The 26,828-nt window shown below is 40.5% G+C and overlaps 1 protein-coding gene across 2 annotated transcripts; it reads left to right on the forward strand.

The window, feature by feature from the left end:
• Nucleotides 1-1,384: 1,384 nt before the first annotated feature.
• On the forward strand, nt 1,385-22,128 carry pdgfba (platelet-derived growth factor beta polypeptide a). Of its 2 annotated transcripts, none has more exons than XM_008430121.2 (7): nt 1,385-2,351; nt 12,458-12,563; nt 14,374-14,439; nt 14,546-14,739; nt 17,384-18,494; nt 21,144-21,282; nt 21,651-22,128. In XM_008430121.2, exons 1-6 carry the CDS (start codon nt 2,277-2,279, stop codon nt 21,272-21,274), a joined length of 1,683 nt encoding a protein of 560 aa, XP_008428343.1. In that variant the 5' UTR covers nt 1,385-2,276; the 3' UTR covers nt 21,275-21,282; nt 21,651-22,128. The 2 variants fall into 2 exon arrangements, with proteins under 2 accessions (XP_008428343.1, XP_008428426.1); XM_008430204.2 differs by having other exon boundaries at nt 14,549-14,739.
• Nucleotides 22,129-26,828: the final 4,700 nt, after the last annotated feature.

A 26,828-nucleotide genomic window follows, 5' to 3' on the forward strand; every position in this document is an offset into this window, starting at 1 on the left:
CTACTTAAAAAAACAAACGAACAAAACACACTAAAAGGTGTCTGCCTGACAATAGATCTAAAGATCTAATTCAAAATTGCTAGTGTGTTCAGTATTCTGGTATGACTTGTTCTTCCTTTAGGGACTTTTTTTTATTCCTGAGTGATTGATATTATAGTTAACTGACTTAATTAGCTACTTGACAGAGGGATTGAAGCAGCGGCCAAAAATGAGAGACGCCTTAAAAAACCTGCAGAGAATCTGAGGGAAAATAGTTTGACATCACAGGAAGAGATTACCAGGAAGTCTGGCTCCTTTGAAGGAAAATACAAAAGAAATTATGAATAACTCAAGATTTCTGCAGAGTAGTTTCAGGGCAAAAGTTGCAGTTTTAATCAGAGTTATGTAGTCTACTTTATTGTCAATTCATCATATGTACTAGACATACAAAGAATCAAAATTAAGTTTCGTGCAGTGTGCCGGAGAAACTAAAAACYTAAAARCATCACCTAACAATAAATAARTAATAGTTWAAAAAAAAAGTTTTCCATAATCKATATTGATTATATTATAAAAGAGAAACATTAACTCTGGACCAGGTCTYCCTTTAAGAGCGCTTCAGTTCCTTCTCKCCTAATACGGAGGACACAAACCCAGCCTTCACTGCGGAGACCTGCATGAAAAACTTGGGGGCCAAAAGTAAAGACAGATATTTGTAAAGAGAAACATCCGCCAAAAGACTTTCAAAATAAAACACAAACGTTGAAGAGGGAATCGTTTCAATTTAAAGATATTGCGGTTTGATTCTTTTCTAGAAAAGATTATGAGTTCGCTTTTTGCCACATTTGTTATTTGCTCAGTGTTTAGCTGCAATAAAAATAGGATTTCTTCTTTTTTGGCGAGTAAATATCTAAGCTTTAACTCGTCCGTGCCCAGAAAAAATATAAAAAAAATTTAAGGCTGTGGAGCTGTCAAAAAAAAAAGTAACAAGAGTGAGAGGTTCTGCACAGTTTTTCCAACACAACTTCAACTTTCAGCAATAATTAAAGGGAATTTGGGACTTAAAAGAAAATCTTTATTTCAAACAAGTAAAATGACAGAGAAAAAAATACAAAGAGAGCAAAATTATGCAACAAAAATTAAACATAAAAAGAATAAAACTTCCATGTCCAGTTCGAAAAGAAGTAGGGAGAAGACAGAACTTATTGAATCCTACCGCCAATAAGTAAATAAAATAATAAATGACAACTTCTGTCAGCGCTAACGGGGACAATAAGACTGTTAAATAACAGAAAGTCATAAGGTCACCCACGCCGTTTTATTTTGAAAGGGAAATCAGCATACTTCCGATATGAATTTCGCTCCCCACCCCCCTCCCCTGTCTGACTTGATGGATAAAAGTTGAGGAGAGAGGCCAAGCTCCCGTTGAAAGGCGCTCACCGCTCGGGACGCAACCAGAGAGGAGAGGCGCGCGGGGCGAGACCAACCTGATCCAGCATACCACGAGAGGCACGAGCACGCAACAACACGCGTGGGAACGAACATGCAGAGAGAAAAACGCTCCGTTTGGACGCAGAATTTTATATGCGGTTAGATAGATTTGAGAGTTGGGTTACAAGAATTACGCACGAAGCTGGCAAAGCTGGTTCCCAAGGTGAACCAGCTTTTTAAAAATAATTTTTTTACGCGCAGACCTTGAGGGATGAGAGATTACGCGCGTGAGCAGAAACCTGCATTATTCTCACGCTAAAAAAAAATAAACAAATAAAAAATGAAATTAAGAAGCGGGAGCTTGTTGAAATCTGATCATTTTTCCGTGTGGAATTTTGCATGGAGAGCGGACGCAGTGAACACTTTGCCACATGTTGACGATCGCTTTCAGAGCCGCACTCGGACTGGCTTGTGGAAGCAGCCTCAGTTGAACTGAACTTGGACATTGTGGGAACCGTGTGGGCAGGCAGGAGGACCGTGCGGTAGGTAGTCACCACACCTGCGCACTGGTCCCACCGCCGGAAACCCTCTGAGTGAGTTTTGATAAAGACCGACGGCATGGACAGAGTCGAWCCAGACGTCTCTCCTGCGCGTGAGTCACACTGAGCGAAAAAAAMMCAAAACAAAAMAAAAAAAAAACATTTGGACGAGGATATTATAACAGCGCGTGCTTTTGCGCAAAAGCGGTCACACAGCGCACGCGACACTCCTGGGACGAGGCTCGGTGCGGCTGCCGGATTGGACCCCCGGGGCTGTGTGCTAAATGCCCAGCCGGACCCCTGCGGCTCCTCAGCCTGGGCGGAAACATGAAGTCCTGGGTCCTGCTACCGCTGCTGCTGACTGCGCTGCTATCGGCCCGTCTGCGGCTCGGGAACGCTGAGGTAAGCCCGGTACACAAATGACCTCTAATCGGTGAGGAGGGGGGCGGGGGGACACCTGCCGGAAGCATGGAGGACCATATAGACACTCGGTTGGAATTTAAAGTTAAATGATGGAAATAAGTGGMTGTGTGATTTGACTCAGTGTTTTGTCAGGTCATTTTCCCAGTATTGGGTTGCATTTATTTTTGGGGCAACAATACGTCACATTTTACATTACAGTYGAGAAAAAGAGTTTGGACTAATTTTAGTCTGAATAATTTTGAATAGGGATAGATTAGGATTGCATTATTTTGATAACTTTACATCCCTATCTAATGTGCAATATGTGAGATAGATTCCCAGCTACGATAAAATGGGTCTGAAATATAGACTGATGGGCACAAGTCACATAATGAGGGCTCAAAATGTTGATGACCTCTGAAGGATCAATTCAGGACTACATATGAGTAAAAGTTGAAATTTTGTGCAATTTGAGTTTTGGCGTGTGCAATGTTAACGCCTGGTTCTGATATTTGGCAGCATATGACGCTTCAAGTTTCATGCATTCATACTTTTCATATCTGTAATGTTTTCKGCCAGTTTTGATGAACTCTAAACGCCGCTAACGTCTGTACCTGACATATATGGGACTCACAAGCATTCTAGATACTCAATGGACACAGCTTTATAAAGATCGTACTGGGGAAGAAGCCCAGGGCGTCATTTCTGRGAGCGGCCAAAAGATTTTATTTTTATTTTTGGAGGAAAGTTATAGTACATTTTTTTTAGAACAATACATATTCAATCTACCATGCATCAGTTTATATCCACTGAATTATAGGGCTGCAGAGGGAAGGTTTCCGCCAGAAAACTTGCTAAGCCTGGTGGTTGGGGCACTCGGGCAGTCATTCAACCAACAACCTGCTGTGGTTTTGAGTTAAAAAACAGGAGATTTTAAAATATCACTTGACAATTATATGTTATTGAAAGATTAGAAGATTAATATCTGAACACCAACTATAACATTTTAAAAAATCCAAACAAGCAAAGCTTTGCCTGGTGGGGGCACAAGTAAAGCCTGGTGGCCCGCCAGGCTTGTAATGCACTTGGGGAAACCCTACATATGGACCCTACATATGGACAGGGCATAGGGTAAATCAGGCCCTGCAAATCTGGTTGATTTGGAACCACTCTGGATAAAATGTCAGACCTCATATGGTCCAGAAAAATTATAATTTCAGCRGATTTTTGTTTTCTTATATAGAACTGTTTTATTTGCTGGATARATGCTAAAACAGGAGCTAATGCTCAGTGAGGTTTTCCCTTTGCGACTCGGTGAATCCGTGTGCGGCTTGTGTTCAGGTGCAGGGAGGAGTCACTCTGTTGCTGGAAGATGGAGGAGAATGGCGAAATGTCATCTCTGCATGCATCCAGCAGAGATTAAACTGCGATGCTGAGGCTGGAATAGTTTTTTACARGTGTAAACTGGTTCCCCGTTCCTGAAATMWTTTTTCTCTGRATGGGTTTTGTTTCACTTAKCTTCTTGTCAGCCCCCRTGCTGAAACAAAAATGTGCACATCCACAAAAAAMMMMAAAMARYYRWWAMWRWYGRYTRAMTRAAKSWWSMTTYWKWYYYRYMYRKWKAKTGWYWKTYAWTWWRTRYKKRYTRWTKATWKRKMTKGMKYRRRMASRWMYKKYKWRKRKWKMYTYYYYYKTSTGKRTGRWYKRYCWRMMMMARCCMKCSMWYYAAYTWMYWYMWRMRMRRGMAGWRMKTRYWWATARAKAKWRATTRRTTRRWYKWWYYWYTMAYTWMWKTYMSYTCYCYCYCSCCCSCYYCMKKSMGKRMRWMAAAYAAAWRAWARRWARRRRRAGSMAGMMKKAAWTWAATTAWWWRWMWKWCWYWMWYWATKWATSAAWYAWRTRYSTSMCYYKYSYWKRYWGWTKWTTRWTTAAKTAWRTAWATTRAKYRRKYMRKWMRKAAATWRAKTGWKTKMKWKWRWRTRYRKRTGGWTGRYKSACKSAMWRAAARARAATGRMKYWAAARSWWAWRWRKWAATKTGTKAMWTKKWRWYRWRTWAWKKWWKWMARKYTWMMWWKYTTYWWTKTTTWAYRTKWWAMMTSRWWAMKCKWAWTYMWTTWMYTKGRWWAAWTWWWWTWMSKKKWAMMAAMAAWTWAMMAAAAAAAAGWAAGTTGGAGCTCAATTCTCTTTTCTTCAGTGTGGATTTGWAGAAGAAAATTAGTGAAAATTCTTCATTTTGATGCAWGTAAATCAGATTTTTCATCATTTGACCGGCCACTTTRCAAATCAGCACAGATCCAGGGCAAACTAGTCAGCTCTGGTTTCTGGCTGATTGGCTAAACCGTTAGCATGCTCATTCCGTTGGCAGAAAGGGGGGACKACGTTGTTCTAGTTCGGCTGCTACATCCACTTGTTGCTGCTCGCGTTCTCAAAACACCAGTTTTAAAGTCCTTCACTGGCTCCCTGTAGCTCAGAGAATAGACTTTAAAATACTGTTGATGATTTATAAATAACTGAACGGGTTAGTACCACAATACATTAAAGATCTGCTGTTGTTGTTGTACCAACCTTCCAGACCTCTCAGGTCTTCTGGTTCTGGTTCTGCTCTCCATCCCCAGAACCAGAACCAAATGAGGAGGAGCAGCATTCAGCTTCTATGCACCACAAATCTGGAACAAACTTCCAGAAAACTGTAAAACAGCTGAAACACTGACTTYYTTTAAATCTCGACTAAAATCCCACCTGTTTAKAGTTGCATTTKAAACGTAATCAATTACGAATTTAATGATGGCACTTGACTTAATGYAATGCTTTGATTGTTGAGTCTATATTGCATGCCTCTGTGTTTGTTGTGTTTGAAATGCCTTGCTGCTGAAATGTGCTACACAAATAACATTTAATTGATTGATTGATCTGTTGAACAGACTCCACGTTCACCCGCTTGATTATTCAGCAATTTTTCAGCGCAGCAGYGTCATTAGCGTTCGCTACCGTTCGTAATCCGATAACACACTGTGTACAATGTGTTATACAATGTGTTGTCGAACACAAGCTAAGCGTGTCCACACATGCGCCGGGAGTTCTTATGTTTCGTTTTCAGATTCATTGTAAAAGGTGCTAGAGTTACACCCACAAAAAATGCTTTCACATCAGGTTAGACCTCAGCTTTTAATTTTTTCCTCATCATCATCATCATCATCATCTACTGAAAAAGTAAACTGTCGATTGGTGACTTTGAGACGGGTCGTTTTTGTGGCAATTGTCTTGGCGCACAAGCTGGCCGCCGCCTGTTCACTTGATCCATTTTACATAAGAACAACAACTAATCTGCCGGGGGATTTCGTGCAGTTTGTGCAGTGTGTGTGTGTGTGTGTGCTCACATCTGGATCCCTGGGTACATGTTAGAGTGACATATGTGCATGTGTGTGGGGGTGTGTGTGTGTGTGTGTGTGTGTGTGCGTGTGGGTGTGTGTCAGGGGTTAGAGCTCCAAACGTCACATAGAAAATGTGCAGCGGCTCATAAGAGCATTTATTCGTTAAGCCTCGTTTGGTGTGATTTCAGCAAAAATCTGATTAATGAAGAAAGATACGAAGTTGTGGATGATTGCTGATGTTGCAAATCTAAAAATAAAATTTGAAGGATCCGCGTAAAGTTTTATCAGATTTTTGGACAGATGATGCAGCTTGGGATAAATCAAAGATTATTGCAACATGCATCAAATGACTCATCCATTCTTTCAGTTAGACACCTGGAAGGTTTTTACCTTGAAGCAGCTGCAAGTATGTGCAGAATGTAGCAGATTTCATCACAGCAGCTGTTCTGAAAAGATGTTTTCAGATATTAATCACTTAACTTAAAAAAAACACACACAATAAGCGGAGTATGGAGCTGTTTCATTAAGTCATTTGGTTTTAAAGCCAGGGCAGTGAAAATGTTAGCATCTTGTAAAGTTTCACATCAGTAGCATGGACTGCTCCAGTGGTTAACTGAGAACTTCAACTTGCCTTTTGAGGGTTTTTTTGCTCTCCAGTAAGGTATCACTCAGTGTAAGAAGACAACAATGGTACATCCCTGTGGCAAATATTAAAATATATGTATTTGCAACACTATTGGAGAAACTTTGGCAATATATTATACAATTAACTCACAAACTGACCTATCACGATGATAAATTTTGCTGGACAATRAATTGCTCCTGAATTTATCGCGATAAACTATAATATTGTTGYTTTGAAGCCAGTTTCCAGTAATATTATGGTAAGGTAATGGCGCAATAATGCAAGAACACATTTTCAAASACCAATACACTTTGAATTCTAACGAACATTTACCACTKGAACTGGAAGAYATTTAAATATCCAAAATAAATAAACAAAACAGAAATGACAAATGAAATAAATGATTAAATCTCTGTAAAYAGACAAAAAGGCTATTTGAGACCAAAACACCAGACTGAAGACTGCTGTCCTCCAGGATTTGGTGGACRAAGAATGAGAGAAGATGAACAATGAATCATGCAAATGAAAATTACAGAGCAGAATTAATATTGACTCAGTTTTAGCATCTATGCCAATAAAAATATAAAACAGGTTTGGGCCTTCAGGGCTGCCAGACCCCATTCCTCTGGCCAAAATTACTATTATTATGGAGAGAAAGTAAAATATGATTTCCAACTAAACCTGTACTCATGTAGTAYTTTGCTTTTGACATATTGCATGCAGAGCATCTCAGAATAAAGGTTCAGGCTCACAGTTCGTACACCCATTTGTTGTCACTAATTCACCCCAAATTACTTCCACTTCATAGCCAAAYACTTTACAATGGTGCATTACGTTATTTATTTTTTGGTAGCTAAGTATTTTTATGAATATGGACTAATGAGGTAAACAAAAGTCAGTCAAAGTAAGCATGGAGGTGTAAGAAGCTACATGCCAGAGGTTCATTCATCCTGCAGRAAAGAATGAGAGTTTGAGCAGAGAACAGGAAGTCTGAACATCAAAACTGTTCAGTTTTATAATTTTACTCTTTCAACCTGTTATGGAACATGATGGTTTTAGAAATGTTTGCAACTTTTCTTGGTCTATGTTTTGCAGGGAATGCACTAGGGCTGCACGATACTAGAAAAAATTGTGATGCCGATAATATTGGTGGTAAATATTGCGATGACAACAACATTGATGACGATAATATTGCATTAACCGTTGCCATATGTGCTTATTTTCTTTTTCATCTGTGCACTTTACGACCATTATCATTTTTGGACGATGCTATTGATTCATACGCAAGACTGTATCCAACAAGCTGTAGATGACACTAAAATGTAAAATGCAAGTTCAGAACACTTTGAACATATCAGCCAACAACTATTGCACTCCAAACAATCCTTTGCAATATGACTATTGCGCACAATCATTTTATGATGAGGCTATACATCGGATCCACAAAGTGACTTTTAGTAAAGCTAGGTTTACCAGCCACTAACATAAGACTCTAAAAGATGACTCTCTCTCAGACAATGTGTCACATCGTCACTGTTTCTTATTTCAATAAATAATAACCGCTCATCTAGGCAGAAAAGTTTGATGCTGTTACTATGTTTTTGAACAAAACACAGCAAAGTGTTTTAAGACTTCTTTAAATCTTTACAAAGATCACATCCCGTCTGATCTCAGTTTGGACCAGTCACCTCTTTTAAAATGTGGCAGATCAAACCAAAAGTGGTTTCAAGTGAATAACTTACATTAGCTCGTTGGACCAAACCATTTTCACTTTGGGTTTTGGTTCAATGCAGGAATCTACACGGCCTGTAGGAACACAAAGGTGACAGCTTTCTCCGACGTTCCCATTAAAAGAAGAATGTCAGCTTGTGTACCCATGCAGTCGGAGCTCATCATTGTTTTCTCAACTCCTCTCCTCTTTTCTCATTTACCGTCCCTCCATCCATCACCCACACCCTCATCTCTTCAGCCAGGGGTGGAGCGCAGTGTGCGTAGGGGGAGTGTGTGTGCGGGTGTGTGTATGTAGGTGCGTGTGTGTGTTTGCTCTGCTTGCTGCTGTGTGTGATTGAAAAACTACCCACCGAGCTCAGCGGGCCTGGGTTTTTGTTTTTTACTTGTTTTCTTTTTTGTTCCTGCAGCAACATTTGGCGACCTGCCACTGCCGCGCTGATAAAAGAAGGCATGTGGCGTCGCATCTCGGCGCGACTGCGACTCAAGCGTTACATCGATTCCCCGCCGTTGTTTGTGTTTGCCCTCTGCTGAAAACTTTGATCGTCTTTTTGACAGCGTGTGTGCGCTGGCTGTCTGCTGGCCCCCCATAATTACATTCCATTACACACTCCACCTTTCTCCTCAAACATTCCTTACAAACCCCGCTGCCTTCAGGGCTTCCTCCGAGGCCCCCTGGTAGTGTGTGTTCTTCACAAGCACATCTGCGACCTGCTTGTGTTCCGCAGCAGCCCAGCAGATTGCCTTTTTGACCTGCAGTCTCAGCTACACACTCACACAGGACCAGAAGCAGAAGTGATTGGAGATTTCTTCTGTGCAAATTGTGTGATGCATGAGAAATAAAGAAAAAAAAAAGCGTTGCTCTCAAATCACTGATTGTGCAAATTGGAAATACTAAAATAAATTTGCTTCACTGTTTCTATGCATCTGAAAAACATCTCATTCTAGCGCATAAACTTTTATCAAAAACTTTTTTTTTCTCTTTTTTTTAATTGGTGCGTTTCCAAAGTCAACTTTACTGTCAGTTAATCGTATATGTGTCCTAGATGAACGAGGAATCAAAATTACATTTCTCGCCATCCCCGGTGAAACTACAAACTTAACAGCATCACAATAATAAAGAAGAATAGTCGGAACTTTTTAAGTTACTAATTGCTTTTACTTAATATATGATGTTTTTAACTTTGTAGTTTCTCACAAGATGAAACTACAAACATGACTACTACATATGATGAATTTACAATAAAGTTGACTCTGACCTTGGAAACACACCAAAGTCTGTTTCCACGATTTTTGAGAATTTTGTGCTGCGATGAGGCTTTTATTTTTTTCCCCAGTTGTATTGAATGTTGTGTATTTTGCGAAACCCCAAATGGAAACACTTTTTTCACATTACATGAATCACGTGATCAACAACTACAGGCGGAAAAGTTAGAGAAGGAAACGACAGGAAGTGGTCGGAGGATGATGGCGTTTTTAAATCACTCGTCGTCTAAACAAACTTATTCACTTGTGATTTTAATTGAGTTTCTTTTTTAACGGAAACACCGTAATTGCAAAACTGTGTTTCGTCGACATCAGTGGAACATCGGCAACGTTTTGTGCACATTTGTAATGGAAACGCAGCTACAAATCTTGCTGCCATTTTAAACCAGCGGCTGAAGCTTATTTCCTGGATGTGTGTGCCACTCTAATTTGAGTGGAGGGAGCAAAATAATGGCCTGTTGTAGAGTGAAAAGCGTGTGTGTGTGTGTTCGGTTGTAAGGCTGCCTTGACAAATTGGGCGGACAGTGGTTAAAGCATCTGTATGTAAAGGACAAAAAGAGACGAGTAGTGTGTGTGCGTGTGTGTGTGTTTGCTAAAGTGGGTCAGCCAATGGCTGGTGAAAGTCATCCAGGTGTCCTTAGCCATCACCGCCCACCAAGCAGACAGAGAGCAGGGGAAAGAAAGCCGGAAGGGGGGGGATGATGTGAAAACAGCAGAAGATTCAGCTGGAGCTGCTCTGGTTCAACGAAAATAAAAATTGGGTTTAAAGCAACTGTTTTTCCTTTTTTTTTTTTGCATGAGCAGCTATTGGTTTTGTGAGCATGAGCTTTGTTGTCAGTTGTTTGCCTATGAAACCAGAGTGTTTGCTGTTTTTCCCCCATTTGGTGGGAGCTAAATTTATAATGCAACCTTACTGAGGGGAACGACCCTAGAAAAATAGAACCGAGGACGGAAAAGACATGGAGGAAAAAACTCAAGTCAAATATATCTCATTTTAATTTTAGGCAGTTAAAGTCACACACATTTACATGAGCTGCCATTTATGGGCCTGTTTCTCTTAATGACATGTTCAAAAGGCACAACCTGGCTTTGTTTTTTTGTATTGTTTATTTTTATGTTACATTACTGTGGGAGAATAAAGAGGAGTAATAAAATGTAATTATTTTTCAGTTATTATTAATGAGATGAGCTTTATGGAACTCCGTGTTTGAGCAGTTTTGCAGTTTTCTTGAGGTTTGTTCCAGATTAGAGGAGCTGAATGCTCCATGTTTGGTTCTGATTCTGGGGACGTGGAGCAGAACCAGAATCAGAAGAACAGAGTGGTCCAGAAGTCACAACTGAGGAAATAAAACAGCTGATTTTATCTGGCAAAATTTTCTGAAATGTACATGAAATCAACTGCAATTGTAGAATAGTTTTTTTTTTCTAGTTTTGTGAAATTTTACAGACGTCAGCTAAAACAGCCCGCTTCATACCAGCTCTACCCCAAAAAGAAATGATGTATGCTGAGTTTTGTTATGGCARTTTTGTGTGTTACGGCACCAGAGATGAGCTGTGATAAAATTACATTAAAAAAAATTAAGAAACGTGCCAAATATATGATATTCTGTCAAAAGTAGTTTTTGATTTACGTTTCTGAAGAAGGAAAGATTTTAATCTCACAATTACTCTATCATCTATCATGTTTCAGAACCTTACACGTTTCTTTTTCCTTAATGGTTTTCTTCGTTTTGGCAACCGTTTTCTGTTTTATGATGCAATGCGGAGTGAAGTCCAAAGCGCCAGCTGCTGATTATGCAGCTGCAGCTTTACTTTGTGTGTGCCGGTATTTAAATCACGATTGTGCGTCGTCGCCGTGATGCAGGATTTCTGAAGTATCGTTTCACTTCCCAGCTGGTTGGGCACACAAATAGTGCGAGTCTAAATCACATTTAAAGGAACTAAGGGTGAATTTGAATAAGACGGTTCATTGTCCATGTCCTCTGTGAATCTGGAGTATTAAAAAAAAATAATTAAGCAACACATTAGGATCTATTCGGCAGCATATTTACAGTTTAAATGAACAGGAGCACCTAAGGAATTTAAATTTTACTAGTTAACATTTAGAAATATACAGGAAGTGAAATTGGAGAGTTTTGATGGATACGTCTTTTTTTCTCACAGTTCTCACTTCTCATGATCTCTTAATTTGTTCCGGCATGTCTTTTTTTTTTTTTTTTAAACGTTCCTGTATCAGTTGTTTCTCTAAGATGGTATCGAGTAACAGCCAAGCAAAACAAAACGCTTCAAAGAATGTTCGCTGCCATCTCCATTTGATCTCCGCAGTGAAACCACAGGCCTTTCCTGCAGCACGGCCGCGCTAGATCCATCAGGAGTCCCTGCAGCGGCACTCATTAAAACCTCATTAAGTCTCTCAGTTCAGCTCTTTTCTTAAATAATGGATACTTTCACTACATACGTTTTAAAAAATATTGAGAGAGAAAAAGAGAGAGGAAGAGAGAGGGAGGGAGAAAAGCAGGGGRTCTTGTGGGTAAACAGACAGGGAAAGGAAGCAGCGAACACCAATCACAACCCTAATTTCCTTCAAAGGAGGAAGTGAAACTGGAGCAAGTTTTGACTGGAGATCAAGAACAGAGATACTCTATAAAAAACACTTTAGCGTCCTGTTTTAGCAATTAGCACAGTTAGCATTAAAAACAGTCTGATGTGTGGCTTGCCGGTAAACGGATAAACGGAAAAACAGACCAGCTTTCTCAAACGTTTAGCCTTCCTGTTATCTACTGAAATCCCTTACTCTCTTGAAAAGTAGCAGAGTGAATGAAAAGTGAACATGTCTCTGTAAAAAAATCTAGCTTTTTTTTTTTCAAGGTGTCTCTTCCAACTTCATTTTTATAAAAACCTTCATGAAGGTTTTAGCTAAATTACTRCTAATTCAATTTCAACACCTCCCCAAACGAATCTGACTTCATTGGCAAATGAACTAGATTTTGATTAAATCAGACTAAACACGGTCACAGAACTGGAATACTGCAACGCATTCAGATTGTCGTGATCACTCAAAGACTGCGTAGCTTATTAGGTAACACACTGTAACTGTATGTGTCTGTCTCTGCAGGGCGATCCACTCCCTCAGTCACTGATTGACCTGGTGTGGGACTCTCCCATCTCCTCAGTGGAGGACCTGAAGCTGCTGCTGCAGCAGCAGGAGTCCAGCACAATAGGTACGACTGGCCGATGCACACAGAAACACACTCACACACACATTAATTAGACCCACATGGAGGAGGTGAGGATGGGGGTGTCTTAACAGTCATGAATGAAGGGAAATGCCGTCTAAGAGCGTGTCAGCAGACATTCCAGGCTACGTTGCTCAGTCGGTTATGGGAGAAGTCTGAGAGAGAGCAGCAGCAACTTTTTTCCCTTCAGGAACCGAAAAAGCGAAGAGGGGGGGAAACGCTTCCAGCACAAGGTCACTGAATTGTTCTGCTGCACTGGATTCCTCAAAAGGCCTGAATTATGGATGTGAGCATTTGTGCCACAGAACGACCGCGTGTGCTGCGTGTTTTCTTCACCTCCACAGAGTCCAAGAATGAAGCAGCTCACACGCAGATCAGCAAACCGTTTTAAACTTCTGCCACAGCGGAACCAAGTCACACATACACGTATTAATAGACGGGACTTTGATCATCTCATAATGTATAAATAACACAGTGACATAGCAGTGGCTACAGAGAGGAACAAGCAGAGGGAAGGATGCATAGAAACAGGACATGAGGGAAGTGACTCAAAATATTTTTAATTTAGAATAAACTATTTTCATGAGGTTGACGCAACGTAATCGTCTTTACGTGAGATTCTAGCATGTAGGCAAGTGAGTCATTACAGATGGTCTAATGGCATTTACATAGTTAAATAAAAAAAATTAATTTAACCCTTTGAATCAAACATAAAGGCCATTTTGGATCTTCATTTAACCCAACATACATGGCCCATTGAACTATGGGAGGAAGTCTGAGTAGCATGTTGCTATCACACAATAATGCTAAACAATTATTAATGATTATTAATTAACTTAGTGACATAAATGATAAAAAAAAAAATGTGTTCTCAAAAGATTTTTAACAAAGTAAAACCCTTAGCTACACTTTGTTAATGCGACATTCACATGCTAGTAGCCACGCTAGCATGTTTATTTAGCCAGGTTAGCCATGACAGAGCTAAGCCTCTCTCAGAAACGATGGCAGAGAAATTCACCTTTGCTTTTTTTATGAATTGACTTAACCATTTGCATTTTATTGATTTTAATTACCTGAAAAAATGAGTTTTTTCTTAAAACAGGACAGTGTGCTAAACGTGTTAACAAAAAATGCTTTGCACCAGATTTAGCTTCAGCTAGTTTTCATCTGTAGTGACTTCTGTATATTTAACAGTTCTGCATGGTATTAAAATTGATGCTATACTAAATATAAAATAACCATTCAGACTGTGAATGCTTCTTTTAACAAATGATAATACATAAAAAAACTAATTACATTCACAGTTTATTTAGATACAGATAAATGGACACCTAGCAACCTCTGTAAACAAAGTCCTTTAACACCAGGCAGCTAATTAAAGTTAGCAGGCAACCAAGTAACACCTTCATTTGTGTTTTGGAAACACGCACACACACACGTACACACACACTCACACATTGGCTAAAGCAGCCTACACTAGGGATATAATTAGGACTTGGGGGCTACAGTATGAAATGAGAGTATACGTACACACGCATGAGTTATATTTAACAAGTCATATCTTTGTTCAACAATTTTCTTGACAGCAGTGAGACAAATTGTGGCAGAAAATAGCCTAATTGTTTGAGAGAGGTTAAAAAAAAGGCTTCCTTTGTGAGTTGAACAATGAGCTTGGCATAAATCTGCCCAATAGGCTGCTCGTGTTTTACATGTTTGACCTGTTTATTCAAGATCTATGCTGTAAAATGTAAAGGTGACCTAACTGCTCCTCATCCTTTTGATTTCTTTACTACAGATGATAAAGAGGACGAGCACGACAGTCTTCTCAGCCCCATCCACGGTCGATACATTAGAAGTCTTGGTAGGTTTCCTTATTTGTTCCCAGCATTGCTCTTCTTTTATCTTGATATTTTATATTGTTAAAAATAATTCTTACCTTGGTTTTGATCTCATATTTCTTGCCGTAGAAGCTCAGCAAGCCCAGAAGGCAGAATGTAAAGTCAGAACAGAGGTGATGGAAATAACCAGATCCATGGTGGATCGTAGCAACGCCAACTTCCTGGTGTGGCCTCAGTGTGTGGAGGTGCAGCGATGTTCAGGCTGCTGCAACTCCAGACACCTGCAGTGTGTCCCCGTCGTTAACGCCACCCGAAACCTGAAGGTACGCAACAAATAAAGCATGATTTCACTGTCTTCTGTAAAGTGACAGCTGAAGAAAAGTTTATCATGCTTAACTTCCCCCAAATGAAAAAAAGAAGCTATTTTTGATGTATTGGTTGATTACATTTCTTGATTAGAGATTAAGTTTTTTTTTTTTCTTAAACTGGTATAATAGTGTTTATCTAAAGTGGTTCTGCTCCCATAATGCAATGAAAATTCATTTCCCAAAAATGAAGATTTTGTAAATCTCAAATGGCGAATTAAATCATGACTGCTCAATGTTTGAGGTTTGTTCAAGTTTAGCAGAATTTACACTAGAGATAAAACAGTGCAGCACAGTAAAAAAAAAAAAATCAATTTAACGTCAGCAGTACCTACATCAAACTAAACATTAAGATGCTTTTCCATTACCCAATAACTACTTTCTTGCTTCAAAAGTTGCCCTAAACAAAGTTGCGACATCGTCTCACAACAGCTGCTTACTCTGGGTTCATAAGAGTAGTGCACACTTTTATGAATTACTTATTTGAGCTGATAAAATCACTTGCTGGCAGCAGAAATATTGTTGGGCTTAATGTCACAAGATCTTGTGAGATCAGATTTCATCGTGTCCTTACTTAAGCAGGATCAAGATACGCTGCATTTGCCAAGTTTCTGGATACAAGCAAGGAGTCCAGCTTTGATTGGTCTCAGCTAAACGGTTACATGAATGACACTAAAAATGATCATACATATTAGGTTAAAGCAGTTTATGCAAATCAAAACGAAGCGAGACTAAACTCTGACAAACTCCTTCCACTTTTTGCTTCACAAATTCTCAAGTCAATTAAATATTTTATCTACAAATCAAAGAAATTCATAACAAAGTACATTAAAAAAATACATGCCTAACTCGGACAAAATAAATTAATAGAACAATAGTTCMGTTTTTTTACATTGAGGTTGCTATCTGAACTGTTTCTTAGGAGCGGTTGCTAAGCAACATCCAAAYGTTTACTGGTCTTTGTTTGGAAATGGTTCTGGATCTCACTGCAGTAATGACATTTAACTGGAAATTAGTTCATTCAGAGCAGCAGATTGCAGAATGTGGACAGAGAAAAGCACTTTTTAATTGATTTAATGATTTATAAATAATGAGCCACACAAACCTTTTCCTTTAAGAAATGATTGAATTGTATCTAAAAGCTGCTTGAAATGCAACAAAACAACCGTCCGCCCCTCCCCCCCCCAAGTTATCACTTTGATTTTTGGATAAATTCATATTCCCACAGATTAAATGTTGAAGTGACAACATATTTATGGTTAATATTTATGGTTATTCTAGCAGAACATTTCAAGTTCTAATTAAGTTCTTATAAATCACCCTGCACAAATTACCATTAGGTTTTTGTTTGTTTTGTGAATTTGTAAGCAGATTGATACATTTCTGTATCGACATGCTATAATGGAAGCCAGATTAATGGGTAGATAATAGAAAGCTGATGAAAGCTATGTGGTATTTTTATTATATTGTTTGAATGATTAATGATAGTTTGCATAGACCGTTTGGTTCAATTTACAGACGGGAATTTTTACAAACAGGAATCTCAGCTTCACTCTGTGAACATGATTAGCAAACAGGTCCTGACAGGCAGCTGCTTAAAACTATGGAATCAGATGTCAATACTAGGAAATCGACAACATTAAATATGGATTGTTACACTCACCAGCCAATTTATCAATTTATTTTTTAATAAAAAAAGGCGTCGGACACATTCCTTAGTTTTTGGTCCGTGTGGTTGTCATAGTATCATGCAGTTGCTGTTATTGTGATGTGAATCTCCCTTTTCATCATATCCATTATTGCAGCAGTGTTGAGGCTGACTGTGGAGGCTGCTGGAGTAACAAACAAACATTTAGCCCAACAGTCATGCACAACAAACTGATGTGAGAAGATTCAAGTTTTGCGGCATACTGAAAGTTGCCATCAGAGGGGTAAATAAAGGTCATAAAGGGATAGATAATGGTCAGCAGCAATCATCTTGTAGGCTGTGGCATTTAAACAAGGCCCACTTAGTCTCAAGAGGTCTGAGGCAGGCGTGCCCAAAGTCGGTCCTGGAGGGCCGGCGTCCTGCATGTTTTAGGTCTCTCCTTGGTTTAACACACCTGGATCAAGTGATGGCTCGTTTGAAGGCCTAAGAGGAACATTGACTAGCTTGTTACTACTAGGGAGAGAACTAAAACATGCAGGATGCCGACTTTGGGCACTTCTGGTCTAAGGGATGCAAAGAAAAAAATCCATCACACCCCAGTGACCTGGATGTGTAGAGTGGATACAATGTCTTCATGTTCAATTCTCAGACCATCCATCCTCACAAGAAAGTTGGTTAAATCACATTTTATCCCTATTTTGGTGCATGTTTTGGACATTGGCAAACTGTCTTCACCACAAACAGCTGCCTAAATATATTCAGTTGCTCATTTGTGATTGATAATTCTTCATGTCAACCATCAATTGAACTGATTGATCTACTCAAAGGGTTGGTGGGTATATGTATGCAACAGGTTTAGAAAGCTGAAAGTTTACAATTTCTAATGGATGCACCATCATGCCTTTATCGAACACAAACAGTTTTCTTATTTGGTCGTTCATCTGTCTTTCTCAGGTAACAAAGATTGTGTACAGGAACCAGAGACGTTTCAATGAAGACGCCATCATCTCAGTAGTAGATCACGTGAGCTGCCGGCTGCAGGCGCCCCCACTCTCCACATCGTCGTCGTCGTCTTCTTCATCGACTGTCTTCACCTCTGAACCAAACCCTCTTCCACCTCCCCCGCAAAGACACCCTGCATCCTCCCTTCCTCTTTTCCCACCCCACAACCCCCACCCGCTTCCACCAAAGACTCCCACCTCCAAGGCGGACCTCCACCGCCACGACGACCTCAAGCACAACCAGCACCACCATCTTCCGCACAAACAAGATCCGTTGGCAAGGCAGTGGCAGCAGGGCAGCTACACTCAGCTGGTGCACTGGACGCAGCCCCGAGTGCATCAAGCCCCCACATACGTGCAGACCCAACTCAGGACGGCCGGGTTTCTCGGCTCAGTCGGGACCTGGCCGTCTGAGGCGAGGGCAGAGCACACCGTTATGGAAAGTCCGCAGCAAGTCGGACACGGGAGCGGCTTTGACAGGAGCCGTGAGGAGACCGGCGGGGAGGCGCGCCGTCCCGACCATGAACAGCGACAGCAGGAGCTGTTAAAGCACCAGCAGAGGCAGGAGCATCATCATCCTCATCATCATCAACACCCTCACCTCTCGCAACAAAACAACCCCAGAGGAGATGAGGACCAGGAGAGGAGGACGCAGTATCTGCTTCACGCTCCCCAGTCAGATAGCGCTTCCCCGCCCGTCAGCATAACTCCGGCGCCCACGACGGGACAAAATCCCGCTTCTTTCACAACTGCAAATCAAAAAGACTCGGTGACGAGCCAAATAAATGGAGAGGTCACTCGTCACAAACAGGTGAAGAGCAAAGGAGACGGTCCAAAAGACGGGACCGAGAGGGAAGAAAGCGATTACGTAGTTAGCGGTGACTCAGGTCGGGCAGAGGCAGCCAATCAGGAGAAGAAAAATGACTCTAAATCAAGTGGGGGGGCAGACCATTTAACAGAGGAGGAGAGACGGAAGAAGCTACTGGAGATGGTACAGAGTGAGCCAGACAAAGACCCTCTGCTGCATCCTCACCAAAGACCAAAACCAACGACATTTAAATCAGGTAATTCTTACATTTCTGAGACAAAGTACATCTGTTGGATTATAACAGTTTGAATGCTGCGTCACATTACCAGCTGTAAGACTTAGTGTTGAGATATTACATCTGTATTTCACACACAAACAAATTTACAAATTTATCTTCAGTTTGTTTTACTCAAACGTAGAGACTCAACCCGGCTGTTCAGTCCTGAAATGTTACTGGAAAACATTGGAGTGATCATACAATGTCTACAGAACATATGTAAACTTGTACAAAATGCAAAATATATTATATTTATTAGATTTTTATAAAACCTTACAAAAAAATATTAAAATATATTTTTATTGCAGATACTGCTACAAACTCATATAAAGTAGAATTTTTTCTTTTTTTTTTAGGTTTTTCTATGATCTTCCAGAGTTAAGATATACTTAGTTGTATACGTGAGTACAGCTTGGATTTGACACAAAATTCCCAAAAATAGTTATAATAATGCAAAAATAGTATTTTGACCAGTTTATATTACAATGTATTACAACCATGCATTAAATGCACATTTATTACTCTCACGGTTTTTAAAAAACGTATCATACAAGTATTGTCCAATGTAAGCAGATGAATTCAGATTAGGGAATGTGTATCAATGTATGGCCGCATTTAATAACTTAAATATATWAAATTTATTAAGACAATTACTAGTTCAAAGCCAATAAGTGATTTTGGTTTAGTATTTAACTACTTTTTCATTCATTTTTGCCTTTGATGATGTGCAAAATAAACAGGGTCCTGTAATATTTGTCGATCTCTAAGCATTCAGACTAAAGGAACCAGAATAGATCCAGCTGGGGGAAGGAGCAGGTAGAGGCAAATTAGGAAGAACTGAACTGTTGGGATGGTGAGCCGAACGGCAGGCTGGGCTAATCCAACGAAACAAATGCAAAATACACGGAACTAACACAAGAAATAAACTAGAATGGCAAGATATAAGAAAACAAATAAGAAATGACCAAAACAGAAAGTAGCTGAAGCTAAAAGTCTGAGCACCAAAGGAACATGATGACTCCAACCACTGTTGCCCAATCAAGTCGCCTGGCATAACGGTAAAAAATACTGAAGATTATCTGCCCCTATTCTCCACAGCCATTGTCCATGTGAAGAACAAAGATTACAATCTTAGTTTGTAACTCGTGAGTGAGTAAGTTTGTTTATCTGGAAGGATATAGCAATCTGTACATGCCAAAATAAACAGCAGCACACCTACGTGTCCAACTATTTGTCCTCACTTGCTCTGTGTTCTGCAGTCGAAACGTGAGCTCATACGTTCGCGTAGCAGCAGTCTCTGATGAACCAAGTTCAGGTCCCTTCGGGGCACAGTTGGTCAAATTCCAAACCCAGTGTTTATCCTTCCTGTCGCTTCCCTTAAACCAACCTGTCGTTCAGGTTTGTGCTAGCTACTGCTCTCTTTAACTAAAAACCTGCCACAAATGTGTGTTTCTGTGCTTATGGTTGCCCGATTACACCACCCTGCATCTTTATCGACCCACTTGGTAAAAGCAGGTGGGCGACTGTGACTCAGAGGGAAGTGCAGTCGTCTTGTGATCTGAAAGTTGTGGGTTTGGTTCCAGTTTTTCTCCTGTCAGATGTTGATGTGCCCTTGGGCAATTCACTTAACTCAAGAGGCTTACTGCTCTATTTATCGGTGTTTTCCTGTGTGTGCGTGTGTGCATGCGTGTGTGTGTGCGAATGGGTGAAAGTGGCTCCGGTGTCGTGCTTTGCTTGATCGATGCGACTGGAAAAATCCCTAAATAAATTCAGTCTGTTAACCTCTTAAAAAGCCTTAAAATAAATACACCCTTTTTTTATGCAAATAATTTCACAAGAAAGATTTTGGAAAACATTAGCCCTTAATTTGAGTCCCTTTTCTCAGTGGGGATAAAAAATATCACATTAAAAACTAATGTGGCTCTCACAAAGTCAGGCATAGGGTGCATACCTGTGAGGCATGTGGTTTCCCCTGCACTGTCTGCGAACCATTGAGATTTCATAGTCAGGAGTAGAAACTTGTCATGACAAATTCCTTCATTTGCCAAAATTTCAGCTGCCATGTCTCAAGCTTCAACCTTGCTCAGTGTCTGAGCTTTTTCCTTCCGCATTATTCTCTCTCTCATGCATCCTACAACTTTCTATATTTTGTAACATCTTGCATCAGATGCTCTTCCGTATTCTGCACCATTTCATCCACAAGCCGGCGACGACGGTTGACCTTACCAGCTTGGTGTTGCATTTGAAACAATTCAGTATGAACACCGTTCCCTGCCGAGCAGGTTACTGTGCGACACAGAGGACGCGAACGTCATAAAAATGTACAGATAGTGAGTCTGGTCTAAAATCCTTTTTGCTGCGTCTGTGTGATTGGGTGCATTTCTCTTCCCATGGCCTCTGGGAGCCACTTTAAAATCCCAAAACATTTTAAATAAAAATCATATGGACTCTTAACATTAAAGTAGAAAAAAAAAAGATTTTTTGGATTCTTTTTAGCAGCATTAACACAAGGCCAAGTCAACATAAAAATGGTTCAACATGAACCAAACCAACCAACCAACCCTCTTCGATTACTATCCCAATTGGCCTAATCTTGTCTCTTCTTGTTTTGTGCGTTTTCTCCTACAGCGTTGTCCACTGTGGTACCGGCGTCGACGGCAGCTCGTCAGGTACCGTTCCGACCCGCTTCTCCTCGCCGTAGAAAAAGGAAACACCGCAAACGCATCAGCAAAGCTGCTATGAGGGCTATGATCATGTAGAGATGAAGGTGAGGACACAGAGAAACCTACAGGCATGAAGGAGAACGTTTTGTTCAGTAAAGTTTGTTTTGCTCTGAAACCCTCGGTTACGTAAGCAGAGAGCCGACGTTTTCTGTATACAAAATGTTGATGGCATTTTGAAAATCACATAATTAAGGGAAGGGTCTACATTGTCTAGAAATCACAGAGACTTCTGTTTTAGTAGCGCTAGCTGCGCTATATAAGATGCTAATAAATGATGAATAAGAAGGACGGGGAACACATTCTGAATGCTGGTAGTTATAGTTCCCAATTATAAATCTGAATTAAATCAAAAGTTGGACCTTTTTTTTTAAAATAGCATGTTTGAAGTTTTGCTCTTTTCTTTCTCCAACAGGAAGCGGCTCTGCAGAATCAAAGATTGTGGAGACAAACGATGCGTTTCCTGGAGCCGGGACGTTCAGACCAGCTTCTTTTACGTACTCGGCTTGGCAGAAAGTCACCTTTCCAGCTCTGGAGATGCTACGAAGTATCCGTTAGTCTGGATTTAACAAGTGCAATCTCGTGAACTCCTCAAATTAGAGAGGCTTTGACACACTAAACACTGGACCTCAACTTGTGTCATCTGAAAAGCACAAATGGATGAACTAAATGAGGATTTATCTGTACAGCGCTTCAGGAACGCAGGACAAGAGGCAGCCATTGACTGGCTACTTTCAACAAGTTGCTTAATTTAGCCAAGATGGATACTGAATTGCTGATTTGGGGCTAAACGTGGAGTTTGAAATAAAAAGAAAAAAGCAAACTGACCAGGAGAACTGGATTTCTACACTGGGAAGACTGGAAACTGTAGCCTACAGCCATGGCCTCAGTGCCAAAAAAATACTGTTATCCTGAAATGTTTGAGTCTAACATAATGTAACACTGGAGTAGTAACCCACTGATCATACTACACCGACTTTAGAGTCTACTATGTTCTGTAGCTAATTGTACAGGAAAATATCAGTAACCTGCTCAATYATTACTGCTGTCTAATAAAATAAACAAAACAACAACTAAATGCCTGCTTTAACTAAATGCTATAGATATCCACAAGTCTTAAAGACATGGCTTTTAGAGGCTGTTGTGAATCAGTTATATAGATAAATGCTACATTGTAAGAAAAAAAAAAGCTTTTAAGAAAATGATTTCCTGGTGAAAGAGAAAAAAAAGTATTTCTTAACTTATTGAAGAGGAGGATATGAAGTCGTTTGGTTCTCAAGTGTAATTATTGCCACAGACATGTAATATTTGGTTGTACTGTAATGAATGTTATTTTTCATAAAAAATAATAATAAAAAAAGGATCAAGAAAAAATTGCAGTGATATCTTTGGTGGGTGTTTGGGCAGCTGAAGAAAAGCCATGCACATCACCATGCACTTTGTGTGTGCGTGTTAAGCTGCGCGTTGCACATTAGAATCACCTGCTAATCTTTGCTCTATGACTGCAAGTCATGTAGCACCGTCACACGAAGYAAAGCAGCGGTCAGCAGAGTTTCTGGTTGCTATAGGTACTCATGGACAGACATGTCAACAGAGGAGTATCGAATGTTTGAAAGAAGGACAAGGGAGGGAGGCTGTCGGCTCAGGAATGACGTGATGAATGGCAGAAAGGGTGAGAGCATACTAAGAGTCCTGAGAGGGACCATGACAGGAATGATGAGAAAGACCAAATCCACACACAACTAGAAAAGATGGAGGGGSTGGGGGGATTATTTTAGAAGCAATAGTTAAGCGTTTCTCACATGACCTAGTTTTACTAGCCTGTTCTGCTCTTAAAAAATATTTTTAAACTAGAAATTTTCTGAAGAAAGGGGTCTACTAACATGTCTGTATTGGTCGAACCCACATCAGGTGATCTAATGCTGAAAATGAGCAAAAAATGCTAAGGTTTGCTTTAATTATGTCAGTAGCATGTGGGGCATCACTAGCATGTTGGACWACCAGTGACTTACTCAACTCAGTATGCATTAGTGTRTAAACTAAAATGAGCTAAAATTATAAGGTTATCTTAAATTATCTGGGGCATTACTAGCATGTGGGTCTACATTGACTTACTCCATTTACAATGCTAAATGTAGATAACATATCAAAAATAAGCTAAAATGCTTATTTTAGCTGCAAGGCAAATGTTAGCATCAGGGCTATCACTAGCACATATAGAGACTAACATGTAAACACTACCAGTAGGATGCAGGGTCCTGGAGGTGCATGGGAGTTTGCCCAACCAGTTTAAATGTGTTTTGCGGACTTGGAGAAGATGTTTGACTTTGTCCCCCTGGAAATTCGGTGAGAGGTGATTCTGGAGTACGGGTGACCAAGCGGTGACCAAGCCCCTTGATACGTGCCTTTAGGTTCCTGTGTATGACTAGTTTCAGAGTTTGGTTTGCTTTGCAGGCTGTAAGTCAGGCATGCATGTTATGGCGAGACTTGGACCCTGCCATGGAAGCTGTTAATAATCTGTAGGGACAGAATTTCTGTGCACAGTCGAGGTGTAGAGGGATTCATTCTGGAGGGCTCAGGATTGTGTCTCTRCCTTTTACAGATCATAGTGTTTTGTCAGCTTCATCAGCTTGTGATCTACAGTCATCCGCAGCCAAATGTGAAGAGGTCAGGACCTAAATAAACACCTCCAAATCGACTAAGGTCTTGAGCTGGAAAAGGGTAAAGTGCCTTCTCCAGTTTGATGACAAGTCCTGCCCCAAGTTTGCAAACAAGGAGGGAAACAACAGAAGATTGATAAAAAGATTGATACGCCATTTGCATTGAGAGGAACCAGCTGACTTGGGCATCTGGTTAGGATGTGTCCTTGACCCAGACATGTCCTCACTGAGGAGTAGAAAGTTCTGGTGGAAGATAATGTATAGATGGATGAACGCAGGCATGAGATATTAAAGTGGAAAACTTTAATGTCAAAATAAAAAATGTGGAACCTGCACCTAAAATCCCTCAAGGAATAAAAAACAACAACACCTGGATGATGTGCAGCAGATGAATCCAGCAAGGACTGACTAAAACATGAAGGATTAAAGACTGAGGATCTCAKATTAGTGGGACAAAGAAATGTAAATATAATCCATGTTTCACATGATCAAAAAGCATTGTACAGGAAGACAAAATACATAAAGTAATAACTAAACAAATRAATGGGTGCCAACTGGCTTAGTGGTTCAGCAGGCCCTGCATCATGTGTAGAGGTTACTGTTCTTGACTCAAGGTTCAGGTTACGCCCCTGCGCCATTTACTGCATGTCTTCTTGAACAACGTCCAATGAAGGAAGGTCTCTCTCTACTGCTTCAAAATCTAAAATAAACGAATAAGTACAATTCATAAAACTCTCAAGGAGAAGCAYGGTTAAACAAAAAGCTTTCACAGAGATCAACAGAATTCATGACAGGAAACCATTTTCTGTGCCACAGACCCAGAGATCCTGTCATCAGCCCAGTCGATGTCAAAACATGCAAAAGAAGCACACACATATTAAGTTATCCTGCCTACAAGGGAAACGTGTTCTCATCTCATCCCCAGACATTTACCTGGCAGAGTACAATGTTATTTAAGGAATKAAAATAAGGCCAATGTTGTGCTAAGAGTGTGATTGTGTGGCCCTTTCACACCTTGAGATGCTCCTTTGTGGCCTGAGAAAGAAAAAAAATCKGACAACTTCAGCTGATAAGACTCCTGTACTCAGGACAGTTCGAAGAACATCTTGCCTTGGTTGAAAAGCTAATGTAACAAAACTGCTATCTCCTTGTGATTTTATTTGCTGTATTTCTTTTTGTAACACAATTTCTTGTGCATCTTTGCAGCTTCTTACAGATTTCTCTTCCTTATAGGCCTCTCCTCCAMTAAATCATAACCCAGCCCCCGATCTGGTCTGGTTGTCTGTAGAGTAGGTGTGAGGTTTTGTGGTCTGATGAACCAATGAGGGTGAGCCAAAGTTCAGCCAGGTCACAGAGGCCACACAAACGTTCTGYTCCCAATGCATTATGATGGTTTACGAGAGTGGTTGCACATGCACATGGTGGGCATGCGAACATGGCCGCCTGCCACCCCTGTGGTGTTCCTCTGACAAGTGTGTGTGATTGTGTTCACGGTGTTGTGAACCAAATGGAGAGAGTGTCTTTTGGCACGACGTCCCCCCACGCCGGTAGCTTAATGAGCTGGTAGCTGGCAGCCACTCAGGGTYGGTGGCATCCTCCRGGGTCACACCATGGTGTTTTGTGTCAACAGCTCGGCGGGTCCTCGTACATTTTACACTCGCCTGAGAAGACGAGTACACACGCTTTTCGGAGAGGTCACAGCAGCTTGGCACAGCTTTAGCCGATCAACATACGGATGGTTATGTGCACAGAGGCCAACATGGGGGAACACAACTTTCTTGCTCACCACTATGTGTTTGCGTTCATACTTTTTTTTGTGAAGTCAACCCTATGATAGTGGGGAGCGATTACATAAGGTTCTTGAGATAAACAGAGTTTTGCGGTGTCTGTACACGCATTCAACTTCTCACCTATCACAGATGTTTCACCTGTAAGGACAAGCAGTTGTTAGCAAAAATTACCAGGACTTTTAATGTTGGCTTGGGCCTTTCTGTGTGAAGACTCCATGGTTCTCCCTTTGTTTGAATAAAAGCTTGAATAAATGCTTGTTGGGGTAACTTGTGTCTTTTATGCCTGGTTCACATGGCAATATTTTTTTGATGATGATTTTTAGTGAAACTTAAGGATGCACCGATTAGATGCATCCTTAAGTTGCATCTAAACTTAAGGATGCATCCTTAAGTTTAGATGCATCTAATCGGTGCATCTAAACCGATGCACCGATTATCGGTGCACACACAACCACCTGTTGTGTGTGGTGGGTACTAAGAGTGACCCGGTCTGCTCCGAAGGACTTCAAGACCACTCTGATCTAAAAAAATGAAGGGTATTAAAGATATTGGATAATGTTGGCTTGATATAGCTGGGTGTGTGTTGCTCCCGGCCTCACAAGGGCTTCACCCTAGGATCTTTTTCCCRAAAATCATACTGTTAAAGGTATTTGTATGTCKCATAGGCCATTAGGCACAGACTCATTTTGGAGACAAACAAGAGTGCAGCCTGTTCTGTTCTTGTTTGGTTGAGCTTTTTGATCGACAATCAGAAARCGAGGCGACGGGAATTCAAAATACATAGAAGWCAAAACGAGTGCAATGGCAAACCAGAATCCTGGATGATGTTGGCGACRTCTTTGTTCATCAGAAGAAAAAAAGATACATAGTGCACAAACTGTTTGTTTACTCATGTTTGTCTGAAGAGGTTTTGTGAGATTTCWCTGTCTTGAGATTTTGAATGTTGATGAGGGAAATGGGTTCATGTGTGGCTGGTCACCACACACTATAGGACCTAATCTATTATTTTATCAGAGTGTGGGGTTGGTCTCTCAGGTTTTGACAGCTGGTTGAGAATTTTAAAATCTTGCCGTGTGAACCGAGCGTTAGTCTGGCGTAAGTGTGAGTTGATGCATGATGGACTTGCGATCTGTCCAGAGTGTA

This window comes from Poecilia reticulata, linkage group LG1 (assembly GCF_000633615.1).
Source record: "Poecilia reticulata strain Guanapo linkage group LG1, Guppy_female_1.0+MT, whole genome shotgun sequence".
In the NCBI taxonomy this organism is placed as follows: domain Eukaryota; kingdom Metazoa; phylum Chordata; class Actinopteri; order Cyprinodontiformes; family Poeciliidae; genus Poecilia; species Poecilia reticulata.

Excerpts from the sequence above, each read along its gene's own strand:
- pdgfba (XM_008430121.2), top strand. The coding sequence starts at position 2,277 with ATGAAGTCCTGGGTCCTGCTACCGCTGCTGCTGACTGCGCTGCTATCG. Across the intron at positions 2,352-12,457 it reads TGCGGCTCGGGAACGCTGAG|GGCGATCCACTCCCTCAGTC; the intron begins GTAAGCCCGGTA and ends CTGTCTCTGCAG. Across the intron at positions 12,564-14,373 it reads GCAGGAGTCCAGCACAATAG|ATGATAAAGAGGACGAGCAC; the intron begins GTACGACTGGCC and ends TCTTTACTACAG.